At 41.1% G+C, this 21,288-nt stretch overlaps 1 protein-coding gene across 2 annotated transcripts in view; it reads right to left on the bottom strand.

The window, feature by feature from the left end:
* The window catches only part of NR2C2 (nuclear receptor subfamily 2 group C member 2), a 99,872-nt gene extending 78,879 nt beyond the window's left edge, over nt 1–20,993 (bottom strand). Inside the window, exons 1-2 of one of the 2 annotated variants that reach the window (XM_040491892.1) lie at nt 20,644–20,993; nt 7,072–7,155 (exon numbers count right to left, since the gene is read on the bottom strand). In XM_040491892.1, the coding sequence (XP_040347826.1) occupies nt 7,072–7,131 (60 nt within the window). In that variant the 5' untranslated portion in view covers nt 7,132–7,155; nt 20,644–20,993. The remainder of the gene's footprint in view (nt 1–7,071; nt 7,156–20,643) is intronic. The other variant, XM_040491893.1, reaches the window with a different exon arrangement.
* Nucleotides 20,994–21,288: the final 295 nt, after the last annotated feature.

The raw sequence follows: 21,288 nt of genomic DNA, 5'->3' as shown, positions 1-21,288 counted from the left end.
CAAACAACAAAAAAAGGAAGATAATTCTTTTTTTTTTTTTTTTAAAGTAAGCTCCACACCCAAGGTGGGGCTTGAACTCACGACCCTAAGATTAAGAGTTGCATGCTCTACTGACTCAGTCAGGCACCCCCCAAAAGGAAGAAAATTCTGATACATACCACAACATGGATGAGCCTTGAGGAGATTATGCTAAATGAAATAAGCCTATTAAAACTTACAGATATTATATGATTCCACTTATATGAGGTACCTAGAGTAGTCAAATTCATAGAGAATATGGTGGTTGCTGGGGGAGAGGGGAGGAGGGAATGGCAGTTAGTGTTTAAGGGGTATAGCTTCAGCTTGGGAAGACGAAAAAGTTCTGGAGATGGATGATGGTGATAGCTGCAGAATAATGTGAATGTGAATTTAGTGTCACAGAACTGGACACTTAAAAATGGTTATAATGGTAAATTTCATATTTTACTACAAAAAAACCCAAAAAACAAAAAACCCTCCTTCCCCAAAAAAGGACGATGTCTAACACTGAGTTAAAAAACAAAAACACAAAAAACAAAAAACAAAACAAAACAAAAAAACAGGGTAAGGATATTTTTAGAAATAAGGAGTTAAATAACAGAAAAAAATGAATTAAGAGAGGGAGACTTGGGGATAAGGAGGGGGTAGGGGTGGTTCAGGAGCCTGCGGTTTCCTATTTCAAACCAAACACAGTACTGGTCAACTTTTAAATCTATGTATATGTACTACACTTTGACAAGAAAATTAAAACTTAACTGTCCAGTTTTTAAGAGGGCAGAATAACAGAATTTAATGTAATGAGTTGGTCTTTTCAGGACACTGGAAACCTGAAACCTGAGCAATGACTTTGCTTTTTCCCACTTGAGTATGTAGCTCTGCCAATACAGAGAGCTTTGTTCAAGAACTGGGAGAGCCCTATGTTTTTAAACATCCCCTTGCACGGATGTGCTGTTTTCTCCAATGGTGATGCAAGCCCTGATGATAAAAAGAGTAATGGGATCATAAGATTTTAGCTATTTTCTCAGTGGTGATAGGACCTTCCTATACGAAGAGCATCTGATGATTGAGAGGCCCTTAGACAGCCCAGGGCCCAGGAAAAGGCCTTGCCAAGATCTGTGAAGCCACCTCACTTCCGCTGTGTAAACATACACTCAACTTACAGTTTGGGTGCATGAATGGTCTCTTTCTACCAGTAAGTAACTCAAAGTGCTTCAACAAGTTAACTCCTAAATTTCTCTGACTCAAAACATAGAGTTTAAAACTGTCTTTCTTTCATTTAGGCAATATGAAGAAACACTGAGTCTGTGTGTTTTATATTTCCAGCTATAGAGGGAAATCTTTAAAAAAATTCATTTATTTCATATATGAAAAGCAAAACTAATGCTACTATTAGATATGATTCAATCTTCCACTGCTACAGTTACAATTTTCAACTGTTAACTATCCCTTTTTAAAAAAATTAACCACACTGTTCTTTATCAAGTTTCATAGTCAACTCCACAGCACACAGATTTTGCAAGAGGTTGAATTTTGCCATGCTTCTGACACTGACCATGGGAAAAAAAAATCATAAATTTTGTTGAATTGTTTAAATAAGAGCATTACAATTAAAACTTGGAAAATGGGGGTATAAAGACAATTTTCCATAACCTAGAAAACTAAAAATACTATTAACATTTAAGGTATTTAAAAAAAAAATTTTTTTTTAACGTTTATTCGTTTTTGAGAGACAGAGAGAGCATGAGCGGGGAAGGGGCAGAGAGAGGGAGACACAAAATCCAAGGCAGGTTCCAGGCTCTGAGCCATCAGCACAGAGCCCAACGTGGGGCTCGAACTCACAAACTGCAAGATCATGACCTGAGCTGAAGTCACTCAACTGACTGAGCCACCCAGGTGCCCCAACATTTAAGGTATTTTAAAAAATGAACTTAATGGATAGTGATTAAAGGCCTGGATTCTGATGTCACTCACATATGAGTTTGAAACCTGACAAAGAAATCCGTCTATTTCTCAGTTTCCTCTTATTTAAATTGGGGAAAATAATACTTTCCTGGTAGTGTTAATGGAAATATTAAATGAAATGATAAACTGAGCATAATACCTGGCACATGGTATTACATAGTACATGCTATATAGCTATAAACATTTAGTATAAATACTTTACAAACTGGAATCAAACTATATATACAATTTTTTTTAAAACATAGTTTACTATACATGTAAATCATGCTTTAGTATTTTGGAAAGTATGTAATTCTAATTAATAAGTGAAAACGATCACAAATTCCTTTAGTTTTTTTTTTTTTAGCATTTATTTATTTTTGAGAGGAAGAGAGAGAGAGAGAGACAGAGCATGAGAAGGGGAGGGGCAGAAAGAGAGGGGGACACAGAATCTGAAGCAGGTTCCAGGCTCTGGGCTGTCAGCACAGAGGCCGATGTGGAGCTCGAAGTCTTGAGTCCTGAGATCATGACCTGAGCCAATGTCAGATGCTTAACTGACTGAGCCACCCAGGTAGGTGCCCTTTGGTTTTATCTTGCAAAATACTTCCTAATTTTGGCAGTGGCATCTGGTTGCTTATGTACTGTTTTTTAAAAACAGTTTTACTGAGATATAATTCACCTACCAAATAATCTACACAGGTGAAGTATACAATTAAGCGGTTTTTAGTATATTCGCAGATATATGCAACTATCACCACAATTTTAGAACATTTTATTACCTCAGAAAGAAACCTCTTTAGGTATCACCCCCATAACGCAGCCCTAACCAACCACAAGTCTACTTTCCATCTCTGTAGACTTCCCGTTTCTGGACATATTAATGGAATAATGCAATATGTGGTCTTTTGTGACTGGCTTCTTCACTTAGTATAATGTTGTCAAGGGTCACTCATGTTGTTAGCATATGTCAGTATCTCATTCCTTTTTATGGTTGACTAATATTCTACTATATGTATATACCACATTTTGTTAACCATTTGTCAGTTGATGGACATTGGCTGTTTCTACCTTTTGGCTATTTTTAATAATGCTGCTATAGATGCTTGTGTACAAGTTTTTGTGTGGACATACGTTTTTGTTTCTTTTGGGTATATACTTGACCCTTGAACAACACAGGTTTGAACTACATGGTTCACTGATGCACAGATTTTTTTTCCCATAAATTCTTTGGGAAATTTTTTATAGATTTGTGACAATTTTAAAAAACTCATACATGAGGCACCTGGGTGGCTCACTCAGTTTGTTAAGCATCTGACTCTTTATCTTGGCTCAGGTCATGACCTCACAGTTCAGGAGTTCAAGCCCTGCATCAGGTTTTACACTGACAGTGCATAACCTGCCTGGGATTCTCTCTCTCTCCTCCCTCTCTGCCCCTTCCCTGCTCACACCCTCTCTCTCTTAAAAAATAAACTTGAAAAAAAAACACAAAAACTTGCACATGAAATGCATAGCCTAGAAATACTGAGAAAAAGAAAAAGCTAGCTACTACTGTAAGAATATAGTATATAACGAATACAACATAAAAAATATATTAATCAATTTTTCATGTTGTTGGTAAGGCTTCTGGCCAACAGTAGGCTGTAGTTTAAATTCTGGGGAGTCAAAGTTATAAACAGATTTTTAGTTGTATGGTGGTTGGCACCCCAACCCCTGTTCAAGGGGTTCAACTATATACCTAGGAATGGAATTTCTGAGTTATATGGTAAGTGTGTTTAACTTTTTGAGGAACTGCCAGACTGTTTTCCAAAATGGCTATACCATTTTACATTCCCACCAGCAATATAGGAGGTTTCCAATTATTCCATATCCTCACCAACACTTGTTATCTGACTTATCCATTCTAGTGGATGCAAAATGTTATCTCTTTAGGGTTTTACTTAGAGTGGAAATTAGTGAAACAGAGAATACATAAACAATTGAGAAAAATCAATAAAACCAAAAGGTGATTCTTTGAAAAGATCAACAAATGAATATTTAGCTAGACTGACCAAGAAAAAGATTAAAATTACTACAATCAGAAATGAAGAGGAATTGCTACTGAACTTACAGAAATAAAAATGATTATAAAGGAATACTGTAAACAATTGTATGCCAACATATTAGATAACTTAGATGAAATGAACAAATTCTCAAAAAGACAAACTATTGAAATGGACTTGAGTAGAAATAGACAGTATGAATAGACCTATAATAAGTGAAAAAGACTGAACTAGTAACCAAAAAACTACCTGCAAAGAAAAGCCCAAGTCCAGATGGCTTCATTGCTGAGTTCTACCAGACATTTAAAAAAGAATTAAAACTAATTCTTCATAGACAATTCCAAAAGACAGAGAAGTCACACAGTCTGCACGTGACAGGGTCAGGATTCAAATCTAGCCATCTGACTCTAGAGTCTACAGTCTTGACAACTATATTAAACTGTCTCTCTGAATAACTGAGTAAATTTGAGAACATTATAAACCATCAAGCTGTTACTTTGTATTCTCCAACTTTCGTAGTTAACCTTGGTATTTGTGACTTATCTGGTCTATAGAGAAAAAGGTGATCTACGGACTTGACATAATCATTTACATGACTGACAATGTTGCTGTATTGCATTTACGGAGCAAAAGCATGGCACCTACTAAAGCTCTTTATACGTTTTTATTTCAATGACTTCTCACAACAATCCCATGAGATAGACAGGTTATTATTATTCCCATTTTCTATTTGAGGAAACTGAGGAACAAGGCAGTCACCCAGAGAGCAAATGGAAAGGCCTGAATTTAAATCCCAGTCTGTCTGGTCCCTGTAGGTCCTCTTTTCTACTATGGAAAGCCTGTCCTTTCCTATGCACTCCTCTAGCATGGTCTGTCTCATGCCTGACCCCCATGACACAGGGCCCTTGTAAGTAGACAACCCCCACTTATTTACTCACCTGGCCCACAGGCAGAGAAGGGGTGTGCTCCCTCATTGTCTACTGATCGTATAAACAACTATCCAAAAGTGACTGTTAATAACTCAATTTAGATATTTCACTCCCACTCAATTACTACTTAGTACTGAAATGATGGAACTGTAGGCTCTCTTACTGTTTTAGAACATCTAATATTATAGATAGTTATTATATCTAGTTTAAAGTTATTAAGCTCAAAATTTCAAAGAACACAATACACATACTTATCCACTAAACTAACTGCAAAGAAATATAGGGAATATTTTAAATAAGATTGCTTTTGTGCTCCAAAGGAAGAATGCCTTCTATTATTTTGGAAGTGTCCTAAAAATGCACATTTTTTGCCATGGGAAATAATAGTTGCACTAATATATGAAATTCCATTTCCTTAAGGAAATAGGGTATCTGACAGAAAATTTTAGCTAGCAAAGTTTCTGATCACATACACTATTGGTTACTATAGATTACTACTGTAAATTCCTATACTAATCTCTTCCCCTAAAGAATTAATGATTCTCCTAGTAATCCATACATCAGTCTCCAAAACAGCTGGAAACTGTATCAAATGCAAAATAACCCTATTTGAAAAACCAACATAATGATTTCCAGGCTAATTATTCCTACTATAAACTAAAGCAACAAATAAACACAGGCATTTTAAACCTAATACTTCCACAGCTCTAATAACCCTTTCAAAAATATAATATTAAAAAATTTATGAAATCTATCTGCTTTCATCTTCAGTGAATATTAATCATTATTTACTGGGGGAATATGGCCCTTAAAGTTAATGGTTGATCCAAAATTTAGAAAATCTGCTCACCATTTTTATTGGTTTAAACTGGAATGTGTGTACTTACTTTTTATCTTTTTAAATTCTTTCTTTAAGTGCTCATTTTTTGGTAAATTTGTATTTTTGCCTTAGAGATATGAATATTGGTTCAAAAGTACAAATCTGAATCCTTCTAATAGTTCCTGGTTACAGTATTGATGCATGATTTACTGAAGGAACTCTGGAAGAAGTGAAATAGAACTAGATCAGTGTAGCCTTGGCCAATCGCTTCTGTCGCTGAGCCTTGGTTTCCTCACCTATGAAATGGGAATAATGATCATACCAACTTTAAACGGTTGTTGCATGGACTAAAGCCCTTGCACAGGCCTTGTCCAGAGTGAAAAGATTCGGCCCAACTTTTCTCCTTTACACCTCAAGTTGCCCGAACATACCAGCTATTTCATGTCACTGTCCTGACGTGATACAGGTTTCTGACTTAAGATGCCCTCCCCAGTATCTGCTGCAGAGTTCTTCATCCCACTTCTTTGGGTCTGATAAATGTTTACATGTTATTCAACACCCCCTCCAGGATCACCTTCCTCACATGGAGTTACACTTCTCACCCTGATTTTCAATTACTCCTTCACTAGGCTCTGAGACCGCTATAGGAGGACCAATGGCTCACTTACCTCCAGATTTCTCAGCACTTCCCCAAATCCCTAGCACGTGGTAGTTGGTCAATAATGACTGCAAATTGCACTGAACTGGGTTTTCTACCATATCACAGTATTAACAAAGTATCAAGTATGCAAGAAACTAAGACAGAGGCTTGGAGTTAAAACTATAATCACAAGTTTGATTAACTACTGGATTCTTTTTGTTTCTGGTTTAAGGTAAGCTTTTTTTTTTTTTTTTAAGTGTATTCATTTATTTTGAGAGAGAAAGAGAGAGACAGCACAAGCAGGGGAAGGGCAGAGAGAAAGAATCCCAAGCAGGCTCTGCACTGACAGTGCAGAGCCTGACACAGGGCTTGAATTCACAAACCGCGAGATCATGATCTAAGCCAAAATCAAGAGATGGACACTTAACTGAGTCACCCAGGTGCCTCTTAAGGTAAACTTTTTAAAAGTCACCTTATTGTATGCAGCTAGGCCACCCTCCTCATGTAAAGAAATGTTAGGAATAAATGTTCTTGTCTTTTTTTTTCTTCCATGGCAGCATCCTGCTTTGGTTTTGGACTTCATGCTGACTTCATTGGGACTGTTTTCAAACAACAGAGGACACGGATGTACTTTTCCTTTCAAAAGCAAGGGTGCCAGCTATTGTGCTAGCCCCTGTCACTCACCTCAGCCACCTGCTGGGTCCCCACTCTGTGCTGAACCAGCCCCTCCATATTTGTAGCCATGGTGAAGCAAGATCATTAGAGAACCTGTTTGGAAAGATGCAGCAACTTCTATCAGGTGGGGAGAAACCAGGCTACTTGAAAAATATCAGAAATCAAAACTCATCTTTGGTAGTGTCTTGTGCAGATTCTACCCTCTATAGAAGACACAGTTACTAGGCTAAGCATATCTGGATATGCTGCACCAGCTTCTTCAATTACAGGTACCAAAATCAATTAGCAGAAACATTTCAATTTGGAAACAAGACTTCCCCTGGAATTATCAAGACCCTTGGGTTGTAACAGCTTGGTTCACCTCTCAGGGGGGTGGGAATCACACCTTTTTGGATAGCTCCCAGTCACATTATGCTGAAAAAGAAGGTGGCTATCTGAGAAAGGTGTGAGATCAACCTTAGATACAGAGCACTAGATTGCTATCCTCAACTATACTTCTGTTACCAGCGGCAATGTGAGGAGCAAAACCCTGTCCAGGTGCTAACACACCTCACAGGTTGAAAGGCAAACACCAGCACTAGCAAAGAAGTAAGGAGACTACATTACTAAAGTGGGCTAAGAACATGGTACCCATAAATAGATCAATTTATGTTTCAAAGTCCTCATTAATTTAGAAAACGAGATATTTCAGCTTTTTATTAATAGAAAAAATAGTGCCCTCATTTGTAAAAATTGAGGAAAAGCATCTATAGACCAAAAAGTGTGCTGGTCTCCTGGGTCAGGATCAATTGAATGCAAAGCACTATTAATGAAACAGCCCCCCCCCCCCCCCCCCCCCTGGTGTCTTTAGGTCTAAAGACACAGCTCCCCTAAATAGTCCCTAAACCCCATTCCAATAAGTCTTCCACAAGAATTCAGGATAAAGAGATCCACTTTGGATCTAATTCCTGGACAAATCAGAAAGACTTTATTATTGAATGCACAGGTCTCATGGTGAATAGGAGAAAAAAAGCTCTTGTGTAATTTTTATATAATTTATTTCCAGCAATACATATAAAACTATATAGAACCACATGAAGTGTGTTATATACACAAATGCATACACAGTCCATTTGCTTGGCCCTCCCTCAATCATAAACTGGACAATGCAATTTTATAAAACACTTTCCAGTAGTTCTTAATTAAAGTATTTCAAGCACTGATCTCTTTGAAACTTTTTTACTCTCTGGTAACTTTCCATAATATTCTATCTACTATTAAATATCCACATCTATTATCATTAATTCTCTTTCAGATTATTTTATTGCCAAAATGGCAATGAGAAAGAAATGGAGGCATGAAACTGTAACTGACAAACATAAAAGAACTGGCCCCTGCCTCCAAAGAGTCAAAATCCTGTGAGAGCACATACTGTACCACCTGCTACAATGATACCAGGTCACCAGTGTCAGTGATTCAGAAGAACGCTCTGGTCTTTTTTCCCAGTTATTGTTTGGTTCCAACTAACAGGAAAGGAAGAAAAATGCATCACTTCACGGGTACCAGAAAATCTACTGACTATTATTAAAAACACAATTATTGGGGCACCTGGGTGGCTCAAGAGGTTTAAGCTTTTGACTTCTGCTCAGGTCATGCTCTCAGGTTCCTAAGTTGAGCCCTTCATCGGGCTGTTTCCTGTCAGTGTAGATCCTAGAGCCTGCTTTAGATCCTCTGTCCCCCTCCTCTCTCTTTGCCCCTGCCCTGCTTGCGGGCTCTCTCTCCTTCTCAAAAACAAAAACAAAAACAAACAAAACCCCACAATTATTGCATGTGAAAAGTCTAGAGTTCTAATCTTTCTTCTCAAAACAGTAAATAAGAACTCTCTAAGGAATCAAATGGATAAATAACCAATAGGTATTTTATATTAAGAAATAAAATCCAAACATGCAGATGTAACTATTAATTTAATCACTTTTAGGATTGTTAGAATTTCTGTTGCTGTTATTGATGCAGTTTGATACAAGAAATATATGAATTTGAATATTATAGAAATATTGTTAGGGAAATATTATTGAGTAGTATAGAAATAAAAAATACTAGAAAGGTGTAACTTTCTATTGGGTTTCCCTAAAAGAGGTAGCTTGATCCTTTAAGTTTTGAGCTGAAGTGGATTTTATAGATGACTGCCTGATGGAGACTTTGTAACTCAGAAAACTTTCTGTAATGACTCAACTTTAACATTAAATTTGCAGGACCAATTAGTCTCAGATAAGGCTGGGGGAGTGGGAGCTGTCCCAAGATACTGCTAATGACCAGTGATTATAGATATTAGGTCATAGAGAAGTAGTAGTTAACCTGTTTAGCTTAGAAAAAGTAAATATTCTGGATATTCTAAATATTAAACTAAACATCTCCTACCCTGTGGCATGTTTGTTTACTTTCTTTATGCTGTCTTTTGATGAATGGAAGTTCCTAAATTTAATAAGGTTGAATTTATCAATATTTATTTTACAGGTTGTACTTTTATGTTTTATTTATGAAAATCCTGTCCTACCCTAGGGTCATAAGTATAACTTTATGTATTTCTTATAAATGTTTAGGAGTTTTGTCTCTGTCCCTCACATGTAAGTCCTCAATCTACGTGAAATGGATTCTTGAGCTTGGTGAGAAGGATCCAATTAATTTTCTTCCTGTGCGGATAGTCAATTTTCCAGCACCATTTTTGAACAATCTTTTTCCCTACTAATCTGTAATGCCACCTCTGCCATATCTCAGGCTACCCTATACATGTGGCTATAATTCTAAGTTCTCCATTCTGTTCCACTACTGTTCTACTATCTTTCTCCACATGCCACTACCATTATCTTATTACTGCAGCTTTCTGAGAAGTCTTGCTCTCTGTTAGGGCAAGTGTCCCCGACCTTGCCGTCTTCTCCCACACATCAACTTCCTAGATCATCTCAAGCACGCAAAACCAGAGCAGCAACCTTTCTTTACACATTTGGAATTCTTACAATTCTTGATCTCACTGTTGGTTTTCTTCCTCCAAAACAATGTCAGGCATCATCAAACAGCAGCTTTCCAAGCTGCTTAAAAATGAACAAGGACGAAAGTGCACCTTCTGGAAAAACAAGCAGAAACAAAGAGTAGGAGAGAGAAAATGAAAGAGAAACTATGAAAAGCAAGGGCTTTCTTTAAAAAAAAAAATTTTTTTTTAACGTTTATTTATTTTTGAGACAGAGAGAGACAGAGCATGAACGGGGGAGGGTCAGAGAGAGGGAGACACAGAATCTGAAACAGGCTCCAGGCTCTGAGCTGTCAGCACAGAGCCGACGCGGGGCTCGAACTCACGGACTGCAAGATCATGACCTGAGCCGAAGTCGGCGGCTTAACCGACTGAGTCACCCAGGCGCCCCGCAAGGGCTTTCAAAAAAAGATTTAAATTCACTAAGAACAGGTAAGTGGAAAGGTTATTTCAGAAAAATATTTTCCATTTCATCATTTTTGAAAATATGTTGTAACAAACCATAGCCTATCCTCACATATAAGTAAGAAAGATACAGAGGCTTCTTTCTCCAGGATATCACAATGTTAAGTAAAACAAAATCCTCAGGCAATGTCAAGCAGTGAGAGAAAACATTAAATCAGGTGTACCCCAGATAATATCAGGGTAAGACTCTCACCTGAGAGCTTTTCTCACTGCTACCTCAGCCATAGGCAGTCCTAGAGACAGAAAGATCACAGTGAGAAGGAAGGGTAGAGAGTTTTGGAAAGGGTACTCAGCAAGGGTCATCAATTAGGGGTGTCTCCCTAGAATGAGAAGCTCCAGGAAAACAGTCAGTTGTGTCTACATGTAGTTTGAAAAACCATACTCACTAGCACAATATAAATTTGCATTTGATCTGGAAAAAAAAAAAAGAACAATTTATCGTTTTGATACCACAAATCAAAGTATCAACAACCTTCTTGGCTGGTGGAGCGCACAGTAAACATGGTAATACTCATAGTAAGTAACACTTATTGAGTGGTTACTATACTCCAGGCACTGCAATAACCACTGCAGACAAAACACTAAAGTAGTTCTTTGTACAGGAACCTGAGGTCTAAAAAGGGTGGAGCCCAACCCACTCAAGTCCCTAACCCTTGAAGATTGCCCACATGCACAATAATGCTTCTGAAAAAAGAATCTGATTAGTTGCCAAAAGAGTTATAAGAGCAAGTATCTCTAGTAAAAAAAAAAAAAAAGCTGCTACAGTAAATTTTTCTATGTTGGTTTTAAATTAATCAAATGCAAGACCATCAACCTTTGAAAGCAACTGCTCTGAAGTGGCAATGGACTAATTGCTGAAGATTAATAATAAGAACAATAAGAAGAATAAGTGGGGCGCCTGGGTGGCGCAGTCGGTTAAGCGTCCGACTTCAGCCAGGTCACGATCTCGCGGTCCGTGAGTTCGAGCCCCGCGTCGGGCTCTGGGCTGATGGCTCAGAGCCTGGACCCTGTTTCTGATTCTGTGTCTCCCTCTCTCTCTGCCCCTCCCCCGTTCATGCTCTGTCTCTCTCTGTCCCCAAAAAATAAATAAACGTTAAAAAAAAAATTAAAAAAAAAATAAGAAGAATAAGAAGAAAAAGAGGAAGAGGAGGAGGAGGAGCAGTCCTTGCCCCTGAAGAACTTAAGCAGGAAACTGTAATAGCTCTGCAATTTAAATGCTACAATGAATGTCCACAGGAAAAAGCATCTCCCTCTGCCTATGGGAGCCAATGACAGTTTTAAAGGAGAAGAAGCTAGTTAAACTGGGTCTTGAGTGAAGAATGGAAATTTAGTAAGAAAAGAATGGGGTGACAGGGGGAGAGTTCTAAGCAGAAGGGACGGCTCATACAAACTGGCAGGTATGAAGGAGAATGGCATATTCAAGGAACAGCAGGCAATCTGGTGGGAAACTGCTGGAGAGATCAGGGGAAGCGAAAGGCTGACACTGCAGACAACAGACAACAACCAGAGGTTTGTCAGAGAAATGAAGTGATCACATCTGGATTTTCGAAAGAACAAAAACAAACAAAAAAAAACCCGAAAAACCTTTGAGCAACAGTGTGGAGAAACGATGGAAAAGGAGAGGCTGTACATGGAAGGGAAGTTAGAAAGTGGTGGCAGCAAGGCCAGGGATGAAGGTAGAGCCTCTTAAACTTAACTTGAACTACAGAGTTTTTCTTGTATAGCACATAAATGACAACAGGGCACAATATATAAAAATTGATACAGACCCCAGAATGATGAAGTAAAACTATTATTGGTTGGTCTTATGTGATGTTAGGTTTTACAACATAAATCCTTTCAAATACAAGTAGATCAATATAACTTTTAACAATAAAAAAGCAAAGAACACAACAGTGACTTTGAATCAACTATTCTAGGCTCACAAAAAGTGTACAGCTGACCAAATTTTGCAACCAGGATTTCTTTAGTCAAGCAGGGCTACAGACCCCAGAGTAGTGAAAGCTGGTCTCTGACTGGGAACACGTGAATCCCCAAGTCAGCCAGTCACCAGGACAGACCAGCTATGCTCCCCACAGGGGAAGCCTTAGGAGTGTCTCAAATAACAATAAACAAGTCCTGGGACAAGGAAATTGTCCTCACTGACAGGAATGAGTGAGTTGCCTTCCCCATTACAATCAACTGATTTATATCATCCATATTTATGTACTGCATGGCCCATAATTATATAACATTCAAAATATCTAGTCTTGGTATTTTCCCACTGAAGCAAATATATCAGGTTTTTGAGGCTCTGACACTAAGCTGATCTCTCTGATACCATACTGCATGAGGTTATTGGGAAGATTGAAGATTAGATCTTACACATGTATGTCAAGAGCCTAACACTGAGGCTGGCATACAGTAAACATGCAATACATGGTGGCTACCATTGCTATAAGGAGATGGTGACGCTTTTACTTTCTCAAAGAAATTTGAAAGCAAAAATTCAAATTGTATAATGCAATATATAACTAGGAACAGGTCTTTCATTTTGACATAAGATCCACATGAAATGTGTATAAATATGTAATGTATACACACATAAATAAAATATGCTCACATAGCATTTGTAATTTATTCTGTTAAATTATACAACTGGGCAAAATGAAAGGCTTGAATTAGGATAAATCTCACAAATATTTAAAAACAAGCTAATAACTATTTGCAAAATACTTCTGGGTATGGAACTTTTTTTTTTTAAGTTTATTTATTTTGAGAAAGAGAGAGAGCAAGAGTGTGCACACACACGTGGAGGAGGAACAGAAAGAGAGAGAATCCCAAGCAGGCTCCATGCTGTCAGCGCAGAGTCTGATATGGGCCTAGAACTCATGAACCATGAGATCATGACCTGAGCAGAAATTAAGAGTCAGACGCTTAACCAACTGAGCAACCCAGGTGCCCCTAGAACTTCTTGACAGGTACAAGGTACTCAGTTTAAGTTTATTATGCTGTGATTGTCAGAAGTCTTTTTATACTCATGGGAAAATAAAAATTGAAGAATCTGGATTGCCTGAGAACTAAAAAATAAGAAATACATATCTGAAGACCTGAAATCCTAGATCAAGCCTTACAATCAGGAAATAGAAATCAAGTGGCAAATTGAGCATAATATAAATGTTCATCAACAGAAAAGATGCTCACAGAGATGTCTCGGGTTCAGATATACATCTTCTTATCAGAAACCCTGACATTATTTAGACTCAAAGATTATTTAGCTTTGGGGTCAGATGATTTCCCACCCTCCACAGGAAACCTATTTCTTCCATATTACAGGTCTGGACTATAACAAAGGGGCAGCAATAGTGTCTGTGTGATGGGCCTGGGGAGATGAGGAGAGGAGTGAATGAATAGTGGGGAAGAGTAGTGACTCTAACCTACATGCAGTTCCTATTCTATGGGAGCAGCACTACAATCTTCTATATGGAGACTTCTCCTAAAAAACATGTACCCTAATGGGTGATTGCTTCCCTTACCAAGGGCCCAAGTGTAAGAGTGACACAGACTCTCTTCACTTCTATTAGTATGAAATATGGATGGATGGATGAATGGAAGGAAAGCAGGACAGATTTCCTGAGCATCCACTGTCTTACATCAAAGTAGGCATCATTTAATCTTTAACACACCTTCTAAGTATGAGTTCCACCAATACTGACAAAAAAAGACTCAGAATTTTAATCAACTTGTTTCAAGTCATCTGGTTAGTAAGAGACAGACCTAGGATTCTAACTCAGGCCTGTCTGTCTCTAAAATCACAACCTTCTCTCTATACCACAGTGCCCTTCAAAATAGTTTCCCAGAAAACAGAAGTCGAGAGAAAGTAATTTTAAAAAGTGACAAAAGACTAGTTTATTATCTAAGGGAACATAAGCTAGACCACTTAATAACTCATTTACACAACCACTAATTCCAAAATATGTAATTTTTTTTTAAATTTTTTTTTCAACGTTTATTTATTTTTTGGGACAGAGAGAGACAGAGCATGAACGGGGGAGGGGCAGAGAGAGAGGGAGACACAGAATCGGAAACAGGCTCCAGGCTCTGAGCCATCAGCCCAGAGCCTGACGTGGGGCTCGAACTCATGGACCGCGAGATCGTGACCTGGCTGAAGTCGGACGCTTAACCGACTGCGCCACCCAGGCGCCCCTAGAATATGTGCTTTTAACCATGGTGAAAGGTGATTTTTTAAATAATTCCAGGCTATTGGGGTGCCTGGGTGGCTCAGTTGGTTAAGCGTCTGGCTTCAGCTCAGGTCATGGTCTCACAGTCTGTGAGTTCAAGCCCCGCGTCAGGCCCTGGGCTGACAGCTCAGAGCCTGGAGCCTGCTTCAGATTCTGTGTCTCCCTCTCCCCCACTCATGCTCTGTCTCTCTCACTCTCAAAACTGAATAAATGTTAAAAAAAAAAAAAAAAAAGTAAAAAAAAAGAGTAATTCCAGGCCATTCACTTAACCAACCTAGTAAAAAGATGCATTACTGCAGAAGCAATGGAGAAGGGGGAGAGAAAAAGAACGAAGATAGTACAAATGGCATTTCTGAAATGTTTTGCAAATAATAATCAGATTCACTGTTCAATAAATACTACTGGGCAAATGTACCATGAAGCCTGCTGGCATTGTGTAACTTCCCAAAAGCCATCCAATCTCTGTTGTGTATCTTTCTCAGCCACCTAGAGGCAGGCAGTTATTGGAGTTTCTTGAGGCTGCATGTGTGGGCAGCCAGGTAAGATATAAATAAGGTGGTTCCCAGTAAAACCATGAAGGCTTCAAGTTTGAGGCGATTTTTCATTTTCAACCCTCTCATACCTCTGACTACTAGTCCAAACAGAAGAGAAAGCTATCTTTTTTAACACTTGGAATGAAATCTCTCTACAACAATATTAACATTTCCAGGAATTAGAATCTTTGGTTACTGTTGATAATTAAGAAATGAAAGGTTTTACCTATAAAGACTTTTCATGAAGGCTTCTTATTATAGTGGAGGAAGTAATTTTTATTGTCCCTAAAAATCACACTTTGTCCCTGAGGTTTGCTTTCATCATTATAGACTAACTACCTGGAGTGTAGCAGTTAAAATCAGAAAGGGCAGTTGAGTGTCTGAGCCAGTCTATTCCTTTCACATCTTAAACAACTCCCCTCCCACCCTTCTACTCTAAGACTCCCAGATGCCAGGGACATGAATCTGTTCATATTGTCCCCCTAACAGTGCCCCCATGCCAGTGCCTTGATCTGGGCTTTCACCCTCTGTATGCATACACTCTCCCTCATCATTGTAGCTATACTAGCTGAGCTGGTCCCAGGCAGGCCTGCCTTTTGGCAACAGAGCTCCTGCTGCTTAAAAATCTCTAGCACTCAGGGCACTGAAGAGAGCATGGGAAGCAGGTGGCAGCACTGTGACAAGGGACGTGGAGAAGGAATGGCAGGATGGGAGGGAATTACAAAATGAATCTTGGCCTCTAGGCATGTTATGTTGAAGGCAGGTCAAACTATAACAAATAAAGAACACATTTTTTACAATGAGTGATAGCATGAATGTGTCTATTGGGTTAGAGATGGTATTCATACAGGGAGGGGAAAAGTCAACATTATTTAAGCTCCTCATAACCAGCAACGAAGTAAAAAGGGATGAACTAACTCTGGCTGGGGAGTTTTGCATCAAGGAGTGAGATTGGGCTTGATAAACTCTAATATGGATTCCTTCACCGATTTCCCTAAGTGGCACTGATTAAAGGGGACTGACCAATATCTGCTTTGTGAGGTGCTTTGGGACGAAAGAAGAATTTGACACATAGGTAAGAGAACTCAAAGATAAAATCCCAAATGAAAACCCTCAATATGTCACACTCAGGCAGCTAGATACATGAGGCCAGTGGTTCAATGCTATGGTTTGAAAGAGGGCTGCTCTACAAAGGCCCACCTGCCTCGTTCTATAAGTCATTTAGATAGTAACTGGCCCCTCCCTACTCCTGACCCCAATCTCAGTGTTGGCTCCTCCCTCCCCATATTTCAAGCGAGGAATGTATAAGCCACTCAGGGTTCCAGAGACAGGTGCTACACTGTCACTTGACTCCTTGGAGACAATTCTCAAACCTAATAAGTTAAGTTATTAACACAGGGTTTTTCTTTTTTCTATAAAGGCATGTTCAAACAAAATTTCAAGATCACCATCAATACAACTATTGGGGAAATAAATAATTTAATGATATAAAATAATAAGGAAACTATCAGTTTTTTGCTCACCCTGAGTAATTAGTTCAAGGAATCAAGAGTGCTGAACTGAACAAGTGATACCAAAAAAATCCTTGAACAGGTTAGAAAAGAAACATCCAAAAATAAACAAAGTATTAAATAAAAATGTTACTGTTGTTTTCAAACTACTGTAACATTTTATTTTAAAAATCTGTATTATATAAACAAAATGTTCTATTAACCAGACCTTTCAGTAGAAGCTTGACACATACTGCATAAAAATCTGCTTTTAACCTTGGTAAAGCAATTAAAGGGTGATTTTCAGTAATTCCATTGCATGAATCAATTTCTCTTTGGAAAGATAAATATTTAAAATTAATGGCCACAGAGACTTCAACTCTCAACTCCCTGCAAACCCACTAAAGTCTTCTTTTCTGTTCTCTGATCCCCTGTGATAGAGAAATGACATTATATTTGGGCTATTTACTTATTAATGAGTTTCATATGAGCTCATTAATGTTCATGAGATTTAACTTGTAACTATTAAATTATCTACTTCTTGTTTTAAAAAGATAAACACAAATCAACACCTAAGTGGGTAAAAAGGGATTAATCTGGGTTATTTTACCCATATTTACATCTCTAGGCAGTGCCGTATCTGTGAGGGACCAATTCCTAAATTCATCCAAATACCACAACAGACATTTTATTGCTGGCACTGCTATCTGAATTGCCAAGCAAGCCCATATAAAAAGGCACCATTTAAGAGCAGCAACTTACTTATCTGTGATATCAAAAGTTATCAACAATTCATTCACTCAACAAATAGTACCAGATACTCTGCTACGTGCTGGGAATATAAAGGTGAGTAAAATGATTCCTGTTGTCACAAAGTTTACAGTATGGTAAGGGGAACAGACATCAATCAATCATAACAGTGTGTAATTAAAAAGTGAGATACAAGGAAAAAGAACACAATGTAAAGTAATAGAATCTGATCTAGACAAATAGTGGGCAACAGAGAGGGCTTCCCTGAGGAAGTGATGCTTGAGCTGAGATCTGCAGGGGACTGGAGGATGGGGGATATGTGGAGGAAAGGGCAGGCATGTGAAAGTCTGAAGTGAAGGGAAGAGCACGTGAAACGACCTGGGGTAAAGGTAAAAGTCACACCATTAAGGAAGTTGAAAGCAGGCCACCGCGTTTAGTGCACAGGGAGCTAGGGATACAGAGGTAAGAAATAAGTCTTAGAAAGTTCTTAAAATAGGAAGCAGGAAAATGGTGTACCATAACATGGGTTCTAGTGGGGCTTGAACAATGTAAAGCCTGTAAAAGAGATCTGTAAATTGTAAAGCACCCCATACTTTCATTAGTACTATTTAGTTCCTCTACTTTGTTTTCTAAATACACTTTTGGTCTGGATGCCAGGTGACAGCCAAAAGGAAAAGAGCCGAAACTAATTCTAACCCAGTGTTTTGCCCCTATACCACACTGCATAAAAATTTCACTGTTTATATCACTTAACTAGTCTAAGGTCTTTACCCAACAGCTAGTGCTTCATAATGACAACTCCAATTATCAGTATTTACTATGTGCTAGGCAATTTTCTAAGCTCTTTATTTAGATGAACTCATTTAATCCTCAATTCTAAAAAGAAGGCTCTATTGCTGTCCAGATGAAAACACTGAGGCTCAAAAAGTTAAGGAAGTTATCCAAAGTCAGACAGCTGGTAAATGTTGACAGTTAACTACAACAGTATTTAGCTCCCGTTTAAAACATTTTATGTGTGTGTGTATATGTGTGTGCATATATACACGCGGAGGAGAGAACAGAACTCACATGTATAGAAACACATTCACATAATTGACCCAGATCAGCGTCTTAGTCACCTAGTGCCTGAGGTATTAGTGGCACGTGGCAAATACTTTATGAACTGAAGATGGGTATGAGACACTAACAAAAGATTTGAATCTAGAAGTGATTTTGAAGCCTTCCCCCCACACCCCAGTCACGTATTCATTAGTAATTCATTTGATGGCTGTATTTTGTCTCTTTAAAAAAAAATTTTTTTTTTTTTTTGAGAGAGACAGAGTGAGCAGGGGGAGGGGCGAGAGGTAGAGAATCCGAAGCAGGCTCCACACTGTCAGCCGGGAGCCCAATGCGGGGCTAGAACCCACAAACCGCGGGATCATGACCCCAGCAGAAACCAACAGTCGGACGCTTAACCGAGCCACCCAGGCCCTGTTAAATTGAAGATTTATCTACATTACCTTTGTTATAGTTCACAGACTTTAGCCTGGAGGTCAGTGGGATAATGGGAAGGACAATGAACTAGTTCGAACCACTCTCCAGCCACAACTGGCCTCTTCAATCACACCAGGGACACTTGCCCTCCCGGGCCTTTACACTTGCTGTTCACTCTCTCTAGAACACTATTTCTCCCTTGGGTTCCTCTGCTCAAACATCACCACCTCATAAAAGACCTTCCCTAATCTAATCTAACTTAAACCAGTCTCATCAGACCTTTAATACATCACTCAGTTTAATTTCATTTCTTTCATGAAATTGACCACTCTTCAATCATCTCTTTAATGTCCACTCACCCCACTCCCCAATTCTAGCAAGGCAAGAGCTTTGTCTAGCTGGTTCTCTGGATGTATCCTCCAGTGAACCAAACTAGGCAAATAAGTATTTAATTCACGAATTAGAATTACGTCAGATTTACCTCTGTTCTGTCAAGCCCTCAATGCCCTTAAGCTTTTCATTTCCCAATGGCTCTACATCCTACTTTCAACAGGAACACCATTTTTACATTACTTTGCCGTTCACAAAGTAGTCTGGACTCCATTTTCTGAGCAGAGACCCTCAACCGATCTTGAGAAGGGAGGTATAGCCTGGCAAAAACCACCATTCTCCCCATTTTACAGTCCAGGAAATTGAGCCTCAGAAGGGATTCAACCGCAGCCATGCCGAAAACACGGGAAGGAGCCCTGAAGGATGTACAGGTTCCGAAAAGCCTTTCCCGCAAGCCAGCGCCGTGGATTCTAGATACTTCATCACCTTTATTACTATTGTTCTACGGTACTCATTCTGGACGCATTCCACGGCTAGGGAACGTGCGCCAAACCCTTCGCCGCTTCCCCGCGCGCCCCAGACTCTTAACCTAGGCCGCGCCCCCGCGCGCCCCGCCCCCGGCCCCGCCCCCACCGCCCCAGCCTCACGCCGCGTCGCGGCCTCTGCTCCCGCCCCGCCAGGGCTCCCGCGCGCCGCGGGGACCGCCCCTCCCGTCCTAGCCAATCAGCAGAGGTCGGGGGGCGGGGCCACAGGACCCATCCCTCCTATCTGGGCACCAGTTGGTCGGGCCAGCCATCGCTCATGAAGTCGCGCCCCGCACCCGCCTCCCTCCTTTTCCTCCACCCTCCCTTCAGAAAAAACGGCGGTTGGGCCGCGGCGGTCTCCAACGGCGGGCGGGAAGCGGAGGGGCGAGGAGCCGGGGAACTAGGGAAGGAGGGACTGCAGGGAGGAGGAGGATGAAAGGGAGGAGGAGGGGAGCCCGGCCCAGCCGGAGCCATCTCCATCGAGAACAAAATGGCGGCGCTGGCGGAGGGCCAGCTGTGAGGCGGGGCCGCGGCCATTCCCCCTCCGCCCCCACCCTCGCGCCGGCCCGGCCGGTCAGGGGGAGCCCGCTCGCTTCGCCCGGCCGCGGGCGGGGAGGGGAGGGGAGCGGCCCGGCCCACTATGCAAAGCGTCCGGCGCCGCCGCCGCCGCCGCCCCGTGGCAAAGGTAAAAGGGTCGGGTTCAGCCGCCGTCGCGGCGGCTCCATGTCCGCGCGCCAGGCCCGCCCCCTCTGCCGCTGGCCCGAGCCCGCCCCGGCCCCTTTTCAATTTTACCTCAGGATTTGGCGCCAAAGCGGCCTCGAAGCAGGTCCCGTGTCTGCGGCGGACGGCCCCCGACGCGGAGGGCAGGGCGCGGGGAGGCCGGGCTCCCGGCGTTGGCGGATGGCGGGAGCCCGGGGGCCGCGGGCTCGCGGGGCAGCAGGCGAGAGAAGAGACGCCGAGGTGGGAGCGGGGGCGGCGGGGGCGGGCCCGGGGGCGCCGCCGGGGTCGCGGGGAAGGGGGGGTTTGTTATTGTTTTTGTCAGTGAAAGGTCAGAGTTCGTGACCCCGGTGCCGCCGCCGCCGCCGCCCGCGCGCTGGTAGGAGGAGGGCGAATGTTCTTCTTCCTCTTCCCAGCGCCAGCCTCGCCGCGGCCGCGGGGGGCGGGCGAGCACGCGATTGGCTGAGACGCGCGCGCGCACCGGAACGCCGCGGCCGGCGCTGGTCCATCCGGCCCCTCGGTGGCCCGCGGGCCCGGCGGCGGGCGGGCGCTGGGGTCAGGGCGGTCGGCCTGGGGCCGCCGCCCCGAACTCGGCCGGCGTAGCCGCCAGACGAAATTTAAATGGCGCGGCCGCTTCTGTTTCCAGGGCAAAGGGCCGGTTTGGCTTGTTAAAACCTAGGAGTGCCGGGCACCGTTATTCGGGTGCAGGCCCTCCCCTCC

The sequence above is a fragment of the Herpailurus yagouaroundi genome, unplaced genomic scaffold (genome assembly GCF_014898765.1).
Source record: "Herpailurus yagouaroundi ecotype Mexico unplaced genomic scaffold, PumYag 183, whole genome shotgun sequence".
Taxonomy (NCBI): domain Eukaryota; kingdom Metazoa; phylum Chordata; class Mammalia; order Carnivora; family Felidae; genus Herpailurus; species Herpailurus yagouaroundi.
Note: the sequence above shows the minus strand (reverse complement) of the source record. Positions and strands in the feature narration are given on the sequence as shown.